This window comes from Sinocyclocheilus anshuiensis, unplaced genomic scaffold (genome assembly GCF_001515605.1).
Source record: "Sinocyclocheilus anshuiensis isolate Anshui unplaced genomic scaffold, SAMN03320099.WGS_v1.1 scaffold31, whole genome shotgun sequence".
Classification (NCBI taxonomy): Eukaryota; Metazoa; Chordata; class Actinopteri; order Cypriniformes; family Cyprinidae; genus Sinocyclocheilus; species Sinocyclocheilus anshuiensis.
In genome coordinates, this window is record NW_015548186.1 from 72835 (window position 1) to 92716 (window position 19882).

A 19882-nucleotide genomic window follows, 5' to 3' on the forward strand; every position below is an offset into this window, starting at 1 on the left:
TCTGGGGCTGCTTTGCAGCTTCAGGACCTGGACAACTTGCCATAATTGATGGAACCATGAATTCTGCACTCAAGCGCCTCAAGCTCAAGCGCACTGGGTTTATGCAGCAGGACAATGATCCCAAACACACCAGCAAGTCCACCTCTGAATGGCTCAAGAAAAACAAAATTAAGGTTTTGGAGTGACCAAATCAAAGTCCGGACTTAAATCCGACTGAGATGCTGTGGCATGACCTTAAACAGTCCATTCATGCTCAAAAACCCTCCAATGTGGCTGAATGAAAACAATTCTGCAAAGAAGAGTGGGCCAAAATTCCTGTGAAAGACTCATTGCCAGTTATCGCAAACGCTTGATTGCAGTTGTTGCTGCAAAGCGTGGCACAACCAGTTATTAGATTTAGGGGGCAATTACTTTTTCACGTAGTGCCAGGCAGGTTTGGACAGCTTTTTTCCCTTAATAAATGAAATCATTATTTCAAAACTGCATTTTGTATTTACTCAGGTTATCTTTGTGTAATATTAAAATTAGTTTGATGATCTGAATCTTTTAAGTGTGACAAATATTCAAACAATTAAAAAAAACAGGACGGGGGCAAAAACTTTTTCACACCACTGTAATTAGAATTACTAAATAAATGACTGAAATTCAAAATACTGAAAATAAAAATGTGTGAAACCCCACTACAGTGCACACATTTCACAGCACAAATCATTCACTCTTGAGCAGATATACTGACTTAAACCCATTAATATCAGAACAGAATTATTAATCATGTGCAGAAGATCAGCATGAAAAATGTCTTACTATATATTCACAAAACCCACTTCAAGACGACAGTATTCACATGAGAACTGTTCACAGTGTTTTTAATTATTTTTGATCAGGTTACATTTCACCTGCAGCTGATTTGTCCATAAGGATGAGGACGTGGAAAATGCAGGTTGTATTTGTAGTGTATAATAAAAGCGGTGTCTTTCAATGTGAACATCACCATTTTATGCGGCTGAAGTTGAGATGAAGCCAGAGATTGCTGCTGGACACCTACTGTAAATCACTATTCGAATTTTCATTACTAAGCCAGAAACTCACTGTACTTACCCTAGTTTACTAGCATTGTACAACTAGTTAATTTTACTTTGTGCTCATGAGAAAAGATACTGAACCAGATTCAGAAGCTCTGTTTCCAACACAATTCATTTCCTTTCACTAACCTTGAAAGAACAACGTATGCAAAATATCTGTGATACAAAACACAGGCCACAATTTAAAAAATTTGCAGTGAAAAAAATCTTGATATACAAATATAAAACACCTCATTTCTATGCAATTGTTTTCTGGAATAAAAAAAGACAAAAAGAGTGACCATCACTGTAACATATGAACAGTAACATCCAAAAAACAACTACAACACAGAAGGGACAAACAAGTAGATGGTCCTGCAACCGTCATGAGGAGGTTAACTAGTGGTGTTGGTGGATTAGTGTTGACTCAGTCTTTGTTATCCTCTCTGAAGGACTTAAGCCAGACTCCGCTGATGGGGTTTAATTCTTGGGTACAACTGAGGAAGAACAAAAACAACTATTATAATACACACACACACACACACACGCAGTCTTTGGCACATTAGCTGCTTCAGAAAAACCTTTGATTTAAGACATCTCCCGGTTTCACAGACAAGGCTTAAGCCTAGTCTGAGCTTAAAGTGTAAGTCTGAGCTGTTTTAACTGAAAGAAACTTGCACTGACTGATCTTAAAATATATCAGTGCCTTTGTTTTGTCTCAAGATGCACACCAGTAAAGTTTTTTTTAAGGCATGTTAATAAAAATTACTTAAATGTCCTAATTGAACTGTGGCCTAATCCTGGCTTACTCTAAGCCCTGTCTGTGAAACCGGGCCTATGTCTTTTGCTTTAGTACATCAGTTGGAAAAAAACATTTAGATTGGCAAACACTGCATGCATATTTTGAAAGACAGGCTTAAGCGATATTAAAGTCAGTGAAGTAAACCACAGATTTTTACTAGTGCTGTCAAATTAAAAAATTGAATTGAAGTAGAAATTATCAAACACTAAATTCTAAATTAAATATAGATGAATCCTTAAAGCTACTGAAGTTATTGATTTCCTCTTTTGTTCTTTGATGAACAGACATCACAGCACCTGGTTATTAGGTTATTTGGCTGCTATTACTTTAAGAGCTGCCGCTGCTGAACGTGACGCAGATCTGACACGCATCGTATTTTCTCACAGCGTGCGCCGCTGTATTTGTGCAAGAGCACAGTATAACGGCTGACAGGAAAACTGGTTTTTACTGACATTTGTGACCCTGGAGCACAAAAGCAGTGTTAAGTCGCTGGGGTATATTTGTAGCAATAGCCAACAATACATTGTATGGGTCAAAATGATCCATTTTTCTTTTATGCCAAAAATTAGACGTAGACGGATTTGTCACTTGCCCGATCGGGCCACTGCCGCGTCGTCACGACATTTTATCATTTGCATGTTTTAAAACTTCTTTCAGTACTCGCGCGCTGTGTTCTGTGTCCGCGTCTTTGACACGCACGAGCCGCCTGAACGGACAAATACATACAAAAGTGTGTCAAAACACCCGTCCTGGCAAGTAACTTAAGTCGCTTTAACAATGATTAATCTATATTGAATTTATACAGTGGAGTACAGATGCACCGATCTACCGGACATGTTTTGTTTTATTTCAGACTATCTTCTGTTCCAACACAAACTGCACTGCAATCATTTTCCCAATGGCCATTTGTGTGGAAATATTACCTTATTATTATACTTAGTCTGTAAACGGCCGTTAACAGAGGCCAGAGACTATGATAGACTAAGACGGACGCAAAGAGGAGAAAATACTGTAGCAGGCAGAACAAGATCACTGTTCACGAGGCGCGTAATATAGGAAGAAAATCCAAACATTGAATTTTATATGAATGTGTTTCTGAGAGGAACTGGCTGTTTTCAGAAATGGCGTTTTGCTATTACTTGTAATTTGTTCATTTGTTGGCTGTCACTTGTCTTTATTAATAATGTTTAAACTTTATATTTATGTTTATTTTTGGCTAGTGATTTTTGCTGTGGTATTGAAATTGAATTAGAGAATTGTAAAATCTAATCGGTATCTAAAATATTGGTGTCATATAAGCTTATTTATTAGAATACAAGATCAAAAACAATGATAACAGCAGCTATTTTATTTTTTGTGGCAGGGCCAGTGAAAATGTTGGCAGGGCACGTAAAAATTTGAACGAAGCATTGATCCCTGTAGAGTAAAAGCCACGATAGGCTAAATCTTTCAGGTTTTATTGTAGGCCTGTATGCAGTGTGAACAGGGCAATAACTGGTGTGAATCACTCACCCCCAGCAGGTTTCGGGGGACGTACCCCTCTCGGCCGGCGGAGCGCACCCACCACCACTCGGTCTCATCCTCGTCCTCCCGCCGCAGCACCGTCATGCAGTCGTCCTCTCTGAAGGCCAGCTCGTCGTCCTGCTCGCTCTCGTAGTCCCACAGGCCACACACCACCCCGCGGTTCATGATGCCCATCTTCTCCTGGACGCCTGCACAGCACGGGAAACACACACAGCTTCTCAGCTTATAGCCCTAGTGAAAAATAAATATACTTAAATGTATCTAAATTACATTTATGTCATGCTGAGTCTACTACAAATAAATTTACATATTATGCACTTAATAAAAATATCCTGCAATTGTACTTTTGGTGTACTAAACTGCTATACTTAAAGTCTGCTAAATTGGAACGTACTTAATGCACTTTAATTGTGCTTTAGTCCAACTAAAGATATACTGACGTATATTTGATTGAGCTAAAGTGGAACTATTGCAAGTTTACTTTAAATTTCTTGCATTTAAAGACCAATATTATTCAAAGATCATACAATCCTCATCATTAGTGACATTAAAACACATTTTAGGTTTAACATCAAGAAACGTGCATTGTTCACAAGCAGTACTCCAAGTAAAGTTTAATTATAATTTTTATATCAGTAAGTCTCGAGCGATATGTCAGTTAATATGTTAATAGATTTTAACTATATTTAGTATGAAATAAATGTATTTTAAACATATTATTTTTTTACTAGAGAGGAGTGTTGTGTTTTTCATTGTCATTTTATATATTTATATATATTTTTTTTTAACTACAAACTCAGCACCAGGGTCATAATGTGCATATTCCAGGATCCCATCCATTTTGGGAGCACAAGCAGTGTTTCTTCTTATTGTTTAAATGTGCTTAGATTTTTCATATTTCTCATATCAATTCTTGATCTTTATAGCAGAAGTGACACAATCACGATCTCTTTCCATGTTTCATGCCGTTTCATGTGCTCATGCCCCAAATCCCAGGATTAATCTAACAAATAACTGAAAGAAAATGTATATCATCAAAGCAGGCTGGATTTGATTGGTTTTATTGAATCGATCCTGTAATCTCAAGTTTTTGCTAGCATTGTGGTACAGGCCTCTAAAATCATGAGCAATAAGCCTCGACAGTTATTATAGTCATTATTTTTGTTTTCTATATGCACAAAAAGTATTCTCGCAGCTTCATAAAATTACGGTTGAACTACTGATGTCACATGGACTGTTTTATCGATGTCCTTACTAGGTTTATGGACCTTAAACGTGTTAGGACCCTTGCTGTCTATGGACTCACACTGGATTAATGACAGCATTTTCATTTTTTGTGAACTATCCCTTTAAACAGTCAGTAGAGAAAAGCTCTTAGTCTAAATCCTTGTTCAGACTGTCAGTCCGAATCTGATTTCTAGCGTGTCTATATTTGTGTTCAGATCTGATTTGTGTGTATGTTAGGGGTGTAACGGTACACAAATATGATTTCAGTACAGCAGGGGGAAAACTAACCTTTTTTTTTTTTTGAAATAAACAGCGGTTTACTGAACAAATTGCTCTTTCTTTAAATACATTCAGTTATAATTTAAAAAATCTACCTCAGCTTATGCTTTAAACTATAGGGAGCCCTTTTACATTATAAGGTTACAATTAACAACTTAACCCAAACTTACATTTAATTACTATTTAATTTTAAATATAATAATCAATGCTCAACTTTAAAAAAAAGACTGTCAGTCCGAATCTGATTTCTAGCGTGTCTATATTTGTGTTCAGATCTGATTTGTGTGTATGTTAGGGGTGTAACGGTACACAAATATGATTTCAGTACAGCAGGGGGAAAACTAACCTTTTTTTTTTTTTTAAATAAACAGCGGTTTACTGAACAAATTGCTCTTTCTTTAAATACATTCAGTTATAATTTAAAAACTCTACCTCAGCTTATGCTTTAAACTATAGGGAGCCCTTTTACATTATAAGGTTACAATTAACAACTTAACCCAAACTTACATTTAATTACTATTTAATTTTAAATATAATAATCAATGCTCAACTTTAAAAAAATAAAAAAATAAAAATTGTATGCAAACATGTAAATTGCACATAATGCAGTTTTAAAATTAACTTATAAATTATAAAATTTTATTTGTTAAAATATATTCACTTACACAGTGGCTGTCATAACATGTTTCGTAACAGATTCATTTAAACATACATTAAATAATTAAGACTAACAGGTAAAATATAGTAAAATATAATGAGTATATAGTGTAATATTTCGCGAAATGCTCTTGTCTAGACTTAATTTCTCAGGTGAACTAACGAGACACTGATGACTTTAGCCTGAGGTAAATGAAATGCTACGTGATATTTTGTTTACAAGGTGTTTTGTTGATGTCCCTCTGCGAGTGAAATACTGATTGAAAGAGGCATGAGATGTTCATTCATGTTTATTCTCGTTAAAACCAGTAGTACAGAGGAAGCAACGATTGTCGTCACGCTGGATTATATTACGTTTTATGAGGCAGCCCCAGAATTGTAGGAAGCTGAAATGCGTGGCTTTATACCGTCTCCGCCGGTCTCAAAACTCAAAGAGACGTATTGTCATTTTTCACTTGACTTGCACTTCGTAACAACACAACCTTGTTTGTTTTCTACAAACGGATTTGTAAAAATCTGATTTCATAAGATTTTTTGCTCTTGCAGTTGCTAAATAAGATCGGATTCCAATCAAATGTGCAGAAAAATCGGATTTGGACTGACAGTCTGAGCAAGGCTTGAGAGAGCTTGTCATCATTCGCTCACCGTAGAGGAACTGAGAGCACTGAGTGTATCCCTCCTCCATCTCCTCACACTTATCCGCTGCCGTCTGCATGTCGCTGTAGGTCATGGCAAACACGGCAGCCCCCGACTCCACCAGGAACTTACACACCTGTACATTATTACAGGACGCGGCGCAGTGTAGGGGCGTCCTAAACACACACGTACGCACATGCACACGCACATGCACACGCACACGCACACACACACATGGTTGCACACACTGCCACCAAAACAACAGCATGTGTCTGAGGACAGTGACGCAGCTAAAGGCGGGTTATCATTAACTATCCTCACTTGATGCGTTGTTATTGATATACTGATATATGATCAATGTTGATGTATTATTAAAAATATTAGAGGTGTGTGTTTGTGGCTGTCTAGTGCAGGGGTTTTCAACCTTTTAGGACATGCGCCCCCCCAAGTTTGTCTAATTTCACTAAAAAGGGTTTAGAACCGCCCCTGGTATAGCATACGTAATTATACTGAAACATAAATATATAACCAGTTTACCTGATTCAATGTGATGGCTGAGCCTGTTTCTGAGATAACAACATGCCAATCCGTGGTTGGATTTCTGACACGGCTAATCGTAAATCATCTTACACTGTCAATAAGCGTGACCAGGGTTGCCAGGTTTTCACAACAAAACCCGCCTAATTGCTACTCAAAACTAGCCCAAAACTACAAAACGTGGCAAGTGTTAAAGTAGCCCAATTCCGCGGGAAAACCGCGGACTTGGCAACACTGAGCGTGACTGATACTCGAGCCAACTCTGCTCTAACTGTCGACTAGCAGTGGGAGTCAGATTGCCCCCTAGTGGATGGCTAAAGATTTCTTAACTCATATTCATAAATTCTCAAGGGAACGTCTCTGAATTAACTGATGCTCGTGCCCCCCTGGGGCCCCACAGGTTGAAAACCCCTGGTCTAGTGCATACTAGCACAATTTCCTGCATATGCGGGAAAAACAAAGCTCAGAATCATTGAAGAGAGACTCGATGAATCGGAGAATTGATTTTTTCCTCCCACTTCTATTAGATAATCACAACATTATCAACATTTAATTTCAGAGAAAAGCTGCTATAAATGACAAACATGAAAATGCCTTTGACTGAATTGAATGAATGCTTGTGCATGCACAGCACTGGAAATGCTGGCAACGATATACTTCTTAACTTGTGGATTAAACTTGATAGTTGCAGAATTGTACATTTTTGATGTCTTGCTGTCCACTGATGAGTTTCTGTGAGTGATGAGGAAGCATGTGAGTGTGTGACTGTATGACATGCAAACCGCTGAAAGGCTCCTCACCATCCGTCACTGTCAGCGGCGTTCACATTGACTCCAAACTGCACCAGGAACTTCACGATGTCTGTGTGGCCGGCGCACACTGCGTTATGCAGTGCTGTGATTCCCTCATCGTTAGGCTGACTGGGATCCTCAACCTGTAAAACGCCCATTCATCACATTACTGCCATATTCCTGAATTCATATGTAAAACACTACTAGTCAATGACATACACACACAGAACAGTGAAATGTGACTTTCCTCGTAAATGACCCACTGCACCAGATCCAACTCTCCCTCCAGCGACGAGTCCAGTAGCAGAGCCAGAGGATTGAAGCGCACTCTCATGCTGTGATCGATGCGCTCCGACCCGGCCTTACGCAGATTCGTCCTCTTACCCTGCACAGAAAACACCTTCACATTCACGCATTCGACAGATGCTTTCATCAAAGGTGACCTGCCTATGAAAATGGCTAAAAAACAAAAGCTATCTCCAGCTAAAAAATGATCAGATTTTAGATTTCTTTAGGCAATTTCAGTGTGTATGAATGAAGATTTACCTCACCATTGAACATTACAGAGAAGCAGCATTTTAACAGGAGCAATATGTGACCCTAGACCACAAAACCAGTCAGTAAGGGTCAATTTTTTGAAATTGAGAATCCATACATCATCTGAAAGCTGAAACAATAATGATAATAATAATTTCCATTGATGCATGGTTTGTTAGGATCGGACAATATTTGGCCGAGATACAACTATTTGAAAATCTGGAATCTGAGGGTGCAAAAAAATCTAAATATTGAGAAAATCATCTTTAAAGTTGTCCAAATTAAGTTCTTAGCAATGCATATTACTAATCAAAAATTACGTTTTGATATATTTACGGTAGGAAATTTACAAAATATCTTCATGGAACATGATCTTTACTTAATATCCTAATGATTTTTGGCATAAAAGAAAAATGGATAATTTTGACCCATACAATGTATTGTTGGCTATTGCTACAAATATACCCCAGCGACTTCAGACTGCTTTTGTGCTCCTGGGTCACATATATGAATATGGACACGTGTAATTCTGACACCATATTTGTTGACAGTCCTTTTTCTCAGCAAAAAGTGTTTCCAAACTACTTTTTTTGTGACATGCTGAAGTACCAACACAGAATTTAGGAGTTGGCTGTTTTCTCACTCACAGAAATGATCTCAGAGCACAAAAGAAAAGTATTATGGGTAAAAAGTGAATCCCAAGTCTCCCTGAGCAATTATTAGATATGATAGATTAATACTAATTAAAGGAGCAGTGGCTCTGCATTTGGATTAATTGGTATGTAAATACACCCAAATAATTAACGTTAAAGCAGTGAGTGTATTTTTTTTTTTTACTTAAGTCAATATTGTTGATAATAGCCCTTAATTACCAGTTTTGTCATTGTATGTGTAATCTAAAGGCCACTGGTCAGTTAAATTAGTCATGTGACTTACAAACACAAACCCATTTTGACTAGTGGCAGAATTAATATGCAAAACACTGGAACTTAATCAAAAGATGCATTTAATCAAAATCAGACTGAAAAAAACACACTGCATTTGGTTTTGAGATGATAACTAGATCCGGCTGGCTGAGGTTTATAATGGATAAAGTATTCACTGTACAGGAGAGGATTTTATTGATTAATTCGAATTTAATGTTTTGCCCCGATAAAATTTTTCTTTTAATCGAAGAATCGCAATTTTGAATAGAAATACTACCAAACGTTAGAATTAGACACTTTGACAATATGCCGGTGATAACGGTTTAACAGATTTAACAAGTGATTTGTTTACCATTTACATCATGTTGACAACTTCATGTGTGCTGCACTTGGAATAGAAATTTCTTTAATTAGAGGGTTAGTAAAAAATTGCTTGAATCATGTTGTAGTAGACTAGATAAAAATCGTAAAAAAAAAATAAAAAATCGAGAATCGGTCAAACGTTCTGAAAAATCAAGATTTTAATTTTTTGCAATATCGCTAGTGTAGGGGAGTAACTAGTTACATGTAACTAAATTACGTAATTTAATTACAAAATAAATGTAATTGTAATCAGTTACAGTTACTTAGAAAAAAGTTTTTTTAATTAAATTACAGTTACATATGAAAATGTTAACGATTATAAAGGGGGTTACATCTGAATTTTTTAATCACATACAGATTTAATTGATTTCTTTCATAAATTGCAGTGACTGCTCTAAAATATGAGACACCAGTGTTTCAGGAGTTTAGGACACATGCTTATTTCATTACGGTTTTATTTCCTATTTGGGTTTATGCATATGCTTTATTTGTGCATATGCTCAATTTGCACATAATATACCTGTACATACAACTGTCTATGGTTATATACCTGTACATACAATTGTCAATTTGTATATTTTTATTCCTTATTTACTTATATATAATTTTTTTTTTCCTGTTTTTTTTGTTCTGTCACTGTCATTCTGTTGCACTGTGGAAGCTTCTGTCACAAAAACTAATTCCTCGTATGTGTAAACATACCTGGCAATAAAGCTCATTCTGATTCTGATTTTTTAAGATTAACTGTTTTTTCCAAGCCATTGTTAAATGCCAGTGTTTCTAAGCAAAAATTAGCTACTAAACTATTTATTGTTATGGTTAAATCTGTATTTAACCTCAGAATGACCTCAAAGTAAGTCTGATTTTGCGGTGGCTGTGCTTTAAAATTAAATTATTATAATCTCAATTCAAGTGAGGAAGGATTTCAAAAGTGACAATAATCAGCGTTGAGCACCACTGTAAGGTTAACCCTGCCTGCTTTACAGGTTTGGAAATGATTAACAGCTGAAAACATTACAAATTTAGAATAAAAAAGTAATCAAATGTAACCAGTTACATTACTTCAATAAAGTAATTGAAATAGTTACATTTTAGATGGGGTAACTTGTAATCTGTAACCTATTACATTTCCAAAGTAACCTTCCCAGCACTGGATATCGCCCAAGCCTTATTTAGGGCACTTACCGGTGGAGAGGGAACCTGTCCGGTGACCTCTGGTGGCTTCATGCTGAAGGTGTCTTCTGGAGCCTCGTGCTCAGTGCCGCTGGGATACGGAGGAGGAGGATACGGAGGAAAGTCCTCCAGGAAGCTGTCAGGAGGAGGTGGAGGAGGAGGGCTGTCTGGCTGGGGCGGTGGAGGTAAGAGCGGGGCCGGGTGTGGAGGAGGTGGAGGAGGCATGTCCTCTCCTCCAGTGTCTGGAGCGGCTGTGGACTCCGCCGGCTCAGGAACAGCCTGCTCTGCTCCCTCCAGTGAAGCTTCATCCGCTCTCTGAGCATCTGCGGGCGTCTCCTTCTCCTCTTCTCCTGGAGGAGTCACTGCGGTCTCCATCGCGGCCAGAGTCGTCTTCTGGTACAGCAGCTTCTGGATGTTGGGGCCGCACGGGCTCTCGGGCTCCGTGATGGAGCTGCGTTTCTTCAGGGGTCTCGGCGCGTTGTAGAGCTTCTTCCTGAGGGCCTCAAGGTCGACGTCGCTCTGGTGCCGGTAGGGGTTGGAGATGAAGGGCAGCAGTTTGGTGGGACTCAAAGGTCTGGGGATCCTCTCGCTCTCAGATGCTCCAGCGCTGGGGTCCTTCTCTGCTTCGGGGGCACTAGACGAGTCCAGGTACGGGTTCTCTGGGTGCTGGCCTGCAGGGGTCACTGGCTTCCCATAAACTGCATGTGCATCAAGACAAGAACAACCGTCAACTAAACAAAAGAGTAACAAATAACTTTGTGTTTAGAATGTTCTTACATTTTTATCCAAAGCCACTTGTTACCAACAGTTAGGGGTGTAACGGTTCACAAAATTACAGTTCAGTTCGATATGACACAGTGGTGTCACGGTTCGGTACGTTTTCGATACGGTGGGGGGGGTATGTTGGAGGGGGTATGTCCCCCCCCCCCATGAACAATGAAGGCAAGCCAATGGATATCACACAACCAACGTGCAAACTTTGAGTTATGCCGGTGAACGTCTTAATCTCAGTCAATTCACTATAACCTACAGAAAGTGAAAGTAAAAACGGAATGACGGGCAAAGCTTTCGGCATCTGACGCCGCATATTCTCTCAAAGACGACGAGAGACGAATCTACTTCAACATCTGCTGATAACGGTACATAGCTAACTGTTTTTATTAATTCCCTTAATATTTCTCTTGTGGCCCGTACATAGTGAAAAAAAACATGAGAAACGTATTTCGTGTTAAACAGGTTGCGTTTGGAAGTCGGTGCTTGAAATAGTCTAAAGCTTTTTATTTCATTGATTTTTATTGATGACTGCAGTGTTAATATTTTAATCATAGGCCTATAATTCATTGTATAATAGACCTGTTTTAAAAAAAAAAAAAAAAATCGAGGAGTATATAGCCTAGTCTTTTGTAATCCTCGCAGCGCGTCAGTTATGCTATAACTTATCAGTGGTGACTGTCAAGTTGATGTCCATATAGCAGAAATGTACAGTAAAATTAACGCAGTTAGTTACTGACATGTAATCAAACAGACGGTGAACACTATTAACAGCAATGATTATATGTTGCGATTAAACCAACAACACTCATAGCGCACAATGTAAAGTTTATTAGAAAGCTAGATTAAGGCGCTGGGATTGACTCAAGCCCCCCGTGACCCTGCAGAGGATAAAGCAGTTTGGAAAATTGTAGATGGATGGAGGAAGGCCCCAATATAAAAGCAAAATCACAGAACAAACTAGTTTGACATCATTTTGAAAAAAATCAGGAATCAGGATTTTGTTTCAGGAGTTTGAAAGACCTCAACAAAGCAAACGTTTCTTTCTGTTAAGTACGTGAGTGGATGGTCCCCATTGAATTCCAGTGTTTTTTTTCCATACTATGGAAGTCAATGGCCACCAGCAACTGTTTGGTTTCCAACATTCTTCAGGATATGTACTTTTGTGTTCAACAGAAGAAACACATACAGGTTTGAAAACAACTTGAGGCTAAATTTTCATTTTTGAGTGAACTATCCCTTCAAGTATTTGATACAATATACTTATTATGTATATGCATGTTGGTGCATTTTAAGTACATTTAAAGTACTTGTATTTAATTAATGTTTGTAGTTACACTGTTAACTTTACTCCTAACCGTAGCCTCTATAATCCTAACCCTAACCTACCCTTACTGCTAAAGCTAACCATAGTTGAAATCTTCCAGAACAACATGTAATTACACAGTAAATCATAGTTTAATGTTAGTACATACTAGTTAAGGCTAGGGTTGTGCTGATACTACTGATAGACGATAGTATCGTATATCAACGATAGAGATATCGCCTGTGGCTGATCCCTTTGTCGATAATGAGACGATTGTTCATCATTTTATTGTTATTATCAGATGTGCATATTAGGGCTTATTTGTTCCATCATATTTATTTTTCCTCGTTTTTACATTGTTGCGCATTATAACCAATCACACACGATTCCGCTGAGCTTATGACCGCAATGGCCAATCAGAGGCATTCAGATGAGTCATTGCTGAAGCAGCGGAGTTTTGTTGTTTTCAGCGGAGTGAATTCTAAACTACAAAGTGCAGATGTGCATTCAATGTAAGTATAAGAGATTTATTCATCATAGTAGAGTTTAGACAGCTTCACTGATTATAGCGGGAATGTTTTTTAAAATGCATAAACTCGGCGCTAGACTGAAGTCAGTGATGATGTTCTTTGATGATGTAAATGTTCTTTGTCCGTTTTCTGTAGCTGCTTTTTGAATAACTGAGGAAATGTAAGCCCTATGATTAGTAACTTACAATGTTTCTATTGTTATGTTAAATTGTCACTTTCTGACAATGAAATAAATAATTTTGCACGATAATATTGTGTATCACGATCTCACAGGCTGACGATAGGACAATATGACAATTGAGCATACTGCCCAACACTAGTTAAGGCCACCTAATATAAAGTGTGAGCAACTTGCCTTCTCTTCTGTTGTTCTGAGTTGGAATGAAAATCAATTTCAATTCTAAAATGGGATACTTAAGGTCAGGAATCGGACACTTGTTGTAAAATTAAAATTTCAATTCCACTTATCAATTCCTGTGTGTGCATCTTTTATTTTTAGGTGGCGAAAAGGGGCTGTTAAAAATGTATTTGTCTTTGAACCATTCATTCAAGAGATTCATTCAACAACACTGATTCATCCAGTAATGAAACAAGTAAATCTTGAGTGAGTCATTGAATCATTCCATGCATAAATTCCATGAGATTTTGTTTAGTTGAACATATTTTCTTCAGAATTGTGAGAGAACAACAACCTCTTTTTTAAACCACATTGGAATCGAAACTGGGGATCGATATGAATCGGAATTGGAACTGATCAAATTCAAACGATACCCAACCCTAGTTCTGAGTGTTGCAGCATCTATTATTCTGGTGTGAGTTTGATGTGAAAGGGCAGTCAGGATGAATCCAGTCATATATGTTGAATGTACTCATCTGTCTGCTAAATGATTTTGAAAGTCCTGGTGAACACAAGCGTCTCTCACCACTGATGAAGTTGCTGCCGCGGTTCTGGGCTCGGCTCAGCGCTCCCTGCACGCCCAGCGGCTGCGTGTACATGGAGTAGATGGAGCTGGTGGTCAGCATCAGCGGCTTGTGCAGGAGCTGCCCGCCGGAGTCTTTGGCTCCAGGAGGCTCGGGGCTGAAGGGGTGTATGGTGGCAGCTTGGGGAGCCTCCAGTTTGGAGGGCAGGGGTAAAGTACCACCAGACTGGACGCCAGCGGGCGGCTGCTGAGCGGAAGACTTACTCTTCCCAGGGAAGGTGCCGGCCGTCTTGCTGTATCCCATCTGGCCACCAGAGGGAAGGTTGGCCTGTTTCGGTTTAGTTGGAACTGGAGGAGGAACCTTGACGGTGTTCTTGACAGCACTCTGAATGAAAGGACATATCAAAGTGTCACTAAGGACTTTTAAAGGGTTCATGAACTGAGAAACCAAACTTACCTTGATCTTTTGATATATAAGAGGTCATTGTACTATAAAAACATCCTGTAAGTTTCAGAACTAAAAACTTTGTCGTTAGTCTAAAAACAGCTAATACTGAAGGCAATCTGCCAAAACAACAGCTTGTGGAATGTTCTACTTTATGATGTAATAGTGTGGATAAGCACCACCTCTGCAGAAGATCAACGCCTGCTTCTATACCGCTGCCCGTCTAGCCCCGCCCACCGATCCTACATCGCTGCCCGTCTAGCCCCGCCCACCGATCCTACATCGCTACCTGTCTAGCCCCGCCCACCGATCCTACATCTCTGCCCATTTAGACCCGCCCACCGATCCTACATCGCTGCCTGTTTAGCCCCGCCCACTGATCCTAGTGTTGCCTGTTTAGCCCCGCCCACCGTTCCTACATCGCTGCCTGTTTAGCCCCGCCCACCGATTCTACAATGCTGCCTGTTTAGCCCCGCCCACCGAGCATTCAGGTCTATGCAGAAACCAAACAATGAAGATAGGAACGAAGACAATGAAGACAACAAGACGCTGTGCAGAGCCAAGTTGTGGAAAAAGTCTTTGTATCTCCTTCCTTCTGATCCCAACGTTAGGAAAGAGTGAATGAACTTTATTTTTAATGAAGTTCCAGACCGCGTCAGTAAGAAGTCCTTTGTTCACTTCATTTTACCGCGGATTCGTTTACAAACAAGGCACAACTCAATGCGGGATTTTCAGAAAGATTGAAACTAAAACACAATGCTGTGAGACTACATTGGACCGACAGTAATGATGCAACACAAGTGTGAGTAACTGTTTTTACTATGTGAGCACTATTGCTTTGCCTGTTATTAATGATCGTTTAATATGCATTGAGTTATTTATGCGTTTTTGACCTAAATCACAGCAGCGTCCATCCGTGAAGGATGTAGACTGTCAAACATACACAACTGTTAGCCAATCACAGCAGTGGGCGTTTACTTCTGAGTCTACAATCATCCACATCTATTCAAACAGAGCGTTCTGATGAGGGGGGTTAAAAACAGGATAGAAAATAGCTTATTACTTCAAAATTATGATGTTTTTTGATGTAAAAATCTTGACATTATAATTGGACCTCAGAGAACAAAAGAAAAACAGAGGCAGTTCATGACCTCTTTAAATGTCAACCTGGTATTGTTCAGGTTTTAAGAAAGTATTGAACACAAGAGAACTTGTATTATGAAATGCAATTCGATATGACGTCTGGGCACTACCTGGGCGTCTCTCGCAAGGTCCTCGCTGCTCTGGTTCTTCCGTAAAGAAGCTGCCGGTAGATCAACGGACTCAAACATTGAGGCCGGGCGCACCCTGGGGTCCCGCTTCAACACGTCTGTGTTATCTGGTATGGGGAGCAGAAGAATTCACAATACATTTAAACACAGACTAACTGGGTGTTACACATCCAATGGGGATGCGAGGTGTGGAGGGTCACCTTGGTTTTTAGATGCCTGGGTCACCATGCGGGGCAGACTGGCCGACCCAAGATTACTGCCCGTCTTCGTAGCGGCTGAACTCCAGTTAGACATCTTTGAGGACACCTTGCCTGAACGCAGACATGGCAGACAGAATTACACTTCAGGCTCATTTTTTTCCTAATTAGTCACACAGACACTACAAATCCATTTATACATGACTGCATGAGTGTAATACAGCAGATCATTATTTTATATGCTTTGCAAACATGCACTTCATGGCTCTCTCGTGCACATGCGAGATACATTTATCCTCATTCGTATCCTCAACATACCTACAGATTCAGTAAAGGAAAAAACTGGGAAAAAAAAAAAGTGGATAAACATATGAAAAGACATTTTAACGATGTTGCACAATGAGCACAATTACTTCACCACAAAAGATGGAAGGGGAGAATGAGATGTGTTCAAGTCTACGTTACTGTTATCTTGTAGTATATTTGTTATTTTTGTCTGTTTTGTTAAAGCTGCTAGTTGTGCATCTGTGTAGTATTTTGGCCAAATGCACAAGATTGACACTGTTTTGTACAAAAGTGCATCAGACAATTAGTGCATCTCAATTAGAACCTAACACAAAAATCAGATCAACATGTTTTTGTATGCATGTTTGCCATCTCTACTGCTAACCTGCGGTAAACATGAAACTTTAGAATTACACATAGAGAATTATATTACCATTTTAATAGTTAGACCACACTAACTGAACACCCTAAACAGACAGCCCAGTTCTCTCGGTTGGGTAAACGGGTGATCTGCAAACCTGAGTCCGGGTGAGTGCTCTTGCCCTGATGCGGTACAGTTGCTGTGCAGTCTGGGTAAGCGTTTTTAATGAGCAGGTCCTGTTTATTGGGGCCCCTGGGCATCGTAGAGGACTGGATGTAAGGGCCGACAGCAGCCACACGGGACGGTCCTGTCTGCTGCGCTGTCTGGGCATCTGAAGGCAACTGGAATAAGAACACATCAGCAGTGAAACCACACACTGATCACGGCAGAACAAGGACAATGTGAAATCACAACGGACTCTGTGTGCCGGATGCTGATCTTACTGTGCACGTTATTCCAAATAATGAGATTTTCTAAAAATCTAAAGCAACAGTAAATCAATTTTGTGAAACAACCAAATGTTAAACCTGTCAAGCACCTGTATCCCTACTTACAAAATCTGTCAAATCTGCCCACGATCCTGCTTTCTTTTCAGAGTCCTTAATGGTGTAACATCCATAGTCATCCATAATGCCTGACTGAATTTGGGAATTTTCCAAAAAAGGTTTCACAAACGGCTGTATTGGAATTAAATTTGTCCTCGGGATCATTTTTGACATTCCAAAAGTAGTACTTTTTTGATATTTCAAACAATAATTGAAGCTGTAGCTTTGTGTATTTTAATGAAACTTTGTATGAAACTTGTGAACATGTTCTGAAGGCCTCTGTTTTTCAGGATATCGCCATCTACAGGCCATAAGAGGCACAAAAAATATACTAAAAACCCTTGCTCTGGCTAAAAATCACTTTAAAACCTTGATTCTTCTGACTCATATGTACAATGTGTTCTAGTAGAAAGCACTTACTGAATTAAGTTCATAAAACCAAGTTAACGTGAAAATTTGTTTCTAATTTTCTTAATTTAAAAAAAAATATACATTTTTTTTTTTTAAGCACTCAAGGTTGAACTACATATTTACATTCACAATATCACATGGCCAAAAGCCCATAGAACTATTTTATACGGACAACTTTATATATAACAACATTGCATTGATTGTAGGCATAACGGTATCAAATTTTCATGTTGGCTATAATTGCTAATGCTTTTATCATGGTATACGGTATTACCACGATATTGAAATAGGTTGCAAAAAAGTGTTGTCATAATACAGCATAAGAGGTTTAACTTTTTTCGGTCACACTTTATTTTAAAAGGGTGGTTGACTGTGATTTCACTTTTTTAATGTTAGTGTGTAATGTTGCTGTTTGAGCATAAACGATATCTGCAAAGTTACGATGCTGAAAGTTCAATGCAAACGGAGATATTGTCTTTTAAAATTATGGCAGTTTAACGCAACAAAGGAGGCGGGGCCATGTTGCGCTGCTTTAAAGAGGAAGAGTTGTTGCCGTGCCATCAAAACTAGGGGTGCATGAAAAAATCTATTCATATATGAATCGCGATTCTGTCTTCTAACGATTCTACTGGATTCACAAGTTTCAAAATCAATGTTCTAAACTAAAGCAGCGGTTCTTAAAGGGGTCCTATTATGCTTTCACTTTTTCAACTTTAGTTAGTCTGTAATGTTGCTGTTTGAGCATAAAAAAGATCTGCAAAGTTAGTTCCTCGCGTCCCCTGCTCTGCATCTCTCTCCCTCTCTCTCTCTTTCTCTCATTCAGATCATCAGCTCATCAGCTCCAATAAACTGTGTTCCAATTAGACTTGTGCCGGTATTCGGTAATGCGATATATCACGGTAATGAATATGCACGATATTGTTATCGTGGGCACTTCTAAATACGGTCACACTTTACATTAGGGCTTCATTAGTTAACATTAGTTAACATAAACTGAAAAATTCTTCTGAACTTTCATTAATCTTATGTATTCCAATATTTAATAACACGTTAAAATCGAAAGATGCAACTGTGTTATTTAATGAGCTAACATGAACTAAGACTTAATAACTAATAATTAATAACTTCTGTAGCAAATGTAGCTATTGCTCATTGTGAATGTTAATGCATTAACTAAGGTTAACTAATGAGGTCTTATTGTAAAGTGATACCTATTGGTCTGTATAGTTCTTTTGCACTTTCATCTGTGTAAAACTTTTAACTTTATACATTTTTCTGTATTGCTTTATTGCATTTAACTGTTCAGTTATTTTTGTTATAAGAAAAAAGTTATTAAACCTGTTATACTGTATTATGACAGCACTTTTTTTAAACTAAATGTCAATACCGTGATAATACCGTATACCGTGATAAAAGCATTAGCAATTAATGCAACATGAAAATTTGATACCGGCATATCCCTAGTTCCAATTATACACTTTATGTGTCAGGGCTCGCAAAATCGCTAGCCTGACGTCCCGTGGCTATTGTGTTTTCCAGTCGGGCTACCAAAAGGTATCACCACTCTGCACGACGGGCTATCTTAAATGCAAATCTCCCGCGGGTCCTTAAAAACTCCTAAAGTGAGTTGTATCAAACTTAAGGCCAAGGTCAGATCAATGCAAATATCAACTGATGTTTTTACGTAGCAAACACAAGAGTTCTAAATGAGAAAGAAGTTAATGTGCCTTCTAAAAATCTAAACAATTAAGACAGTAATATTTATACGTTTTAAATTGATTTAAACTCCTATCTGATTTTCTATATTTAAAAAAAAAAAAGTATTTTTTTATTTGGGCTAGTTAAATAAATTTTCAGTTACCAAAATCTGAAGAGTACCTGCCCGAAGGGCTACCAGGGATTTTGAAATTTTGCGAGCCCTGTGTGTATAGACAGACATTTTTCACATAGCTATGAGAAGCGTTAAACATGGAATGCGTTGCTGTATTAAAGCTTTAATCAGGATAAAACTTTATATTAAAAGCTAACATAAGCATTAGCATTTATGTTACCAACAAATAACAGGCAGCGTATCTAAAAGTATGCGACAACTACAAATAAAAAACATACCATTAAGAGCCGTGCTTGCACAGGTTCTGCACAATCCTCTTCAGTAATATTCTCTGGGTCTCAATCGGGCTCAAATTGATAAGCGATATTAACGACGCCGTTGTTTACAATACCAGAGCACATGCCGCTGAGGTGAGGGAGCGTGACGTTTAGACGCGCACTAGAGGCGGTTTAGCCAATCACAACACACTGGGCTAGCTAACCAATCAGAGCCCATC

General features: G+C 38.6%; 1 protein-coding gene across 1 annotated transcript in view; it reads right to left on the bottom strand.

Moving 5' to 3' along the window:
* Positions 1–839: 839 nt before the first annotated feature.
* The window catches only part of LOC107705014 (apoptosis-stimulating of p53 protein 2-like), a 41691-nt gene continuing 22648 nt past the window's right edge, over positions 840–19882 (bottom strand). The window contains exons 9-18 of the mRNA XM_016508128.1: positions 16757–16940; positions 15957–16067; positions 15739–15863; positions 14044–14425; positions 10526–11211; positions 7762–7899; positions 7524–7657; positions 6196–6362; positions 3376–3575; positions 840–1558 (exon numbers count right to left, since the gene is read on the bottom strand). Coding sequence (XP_016363614.1) covers positions 1517–1558; positions 3376–3575; positions 6196–6362; positions 7524–7657; positions 7762–7899; positions 10526–11211; positions 14044–14425; positions 15739–15863; positions 15957–16067; positions 16757–16940 — 2169 coding nt within the window. The 3' untranslated portion in view covers positions 840–1516. The remainder of the gene's footprint in view (positions 1559–3375; positions 3576–6195; positions 6363–7523; positions 7658–7761; positions 7900–10525; positions 11212–14043; positions 14426–15738; positions 15864–15956; positions 16068–16756; positions 16941–19882) is intronic.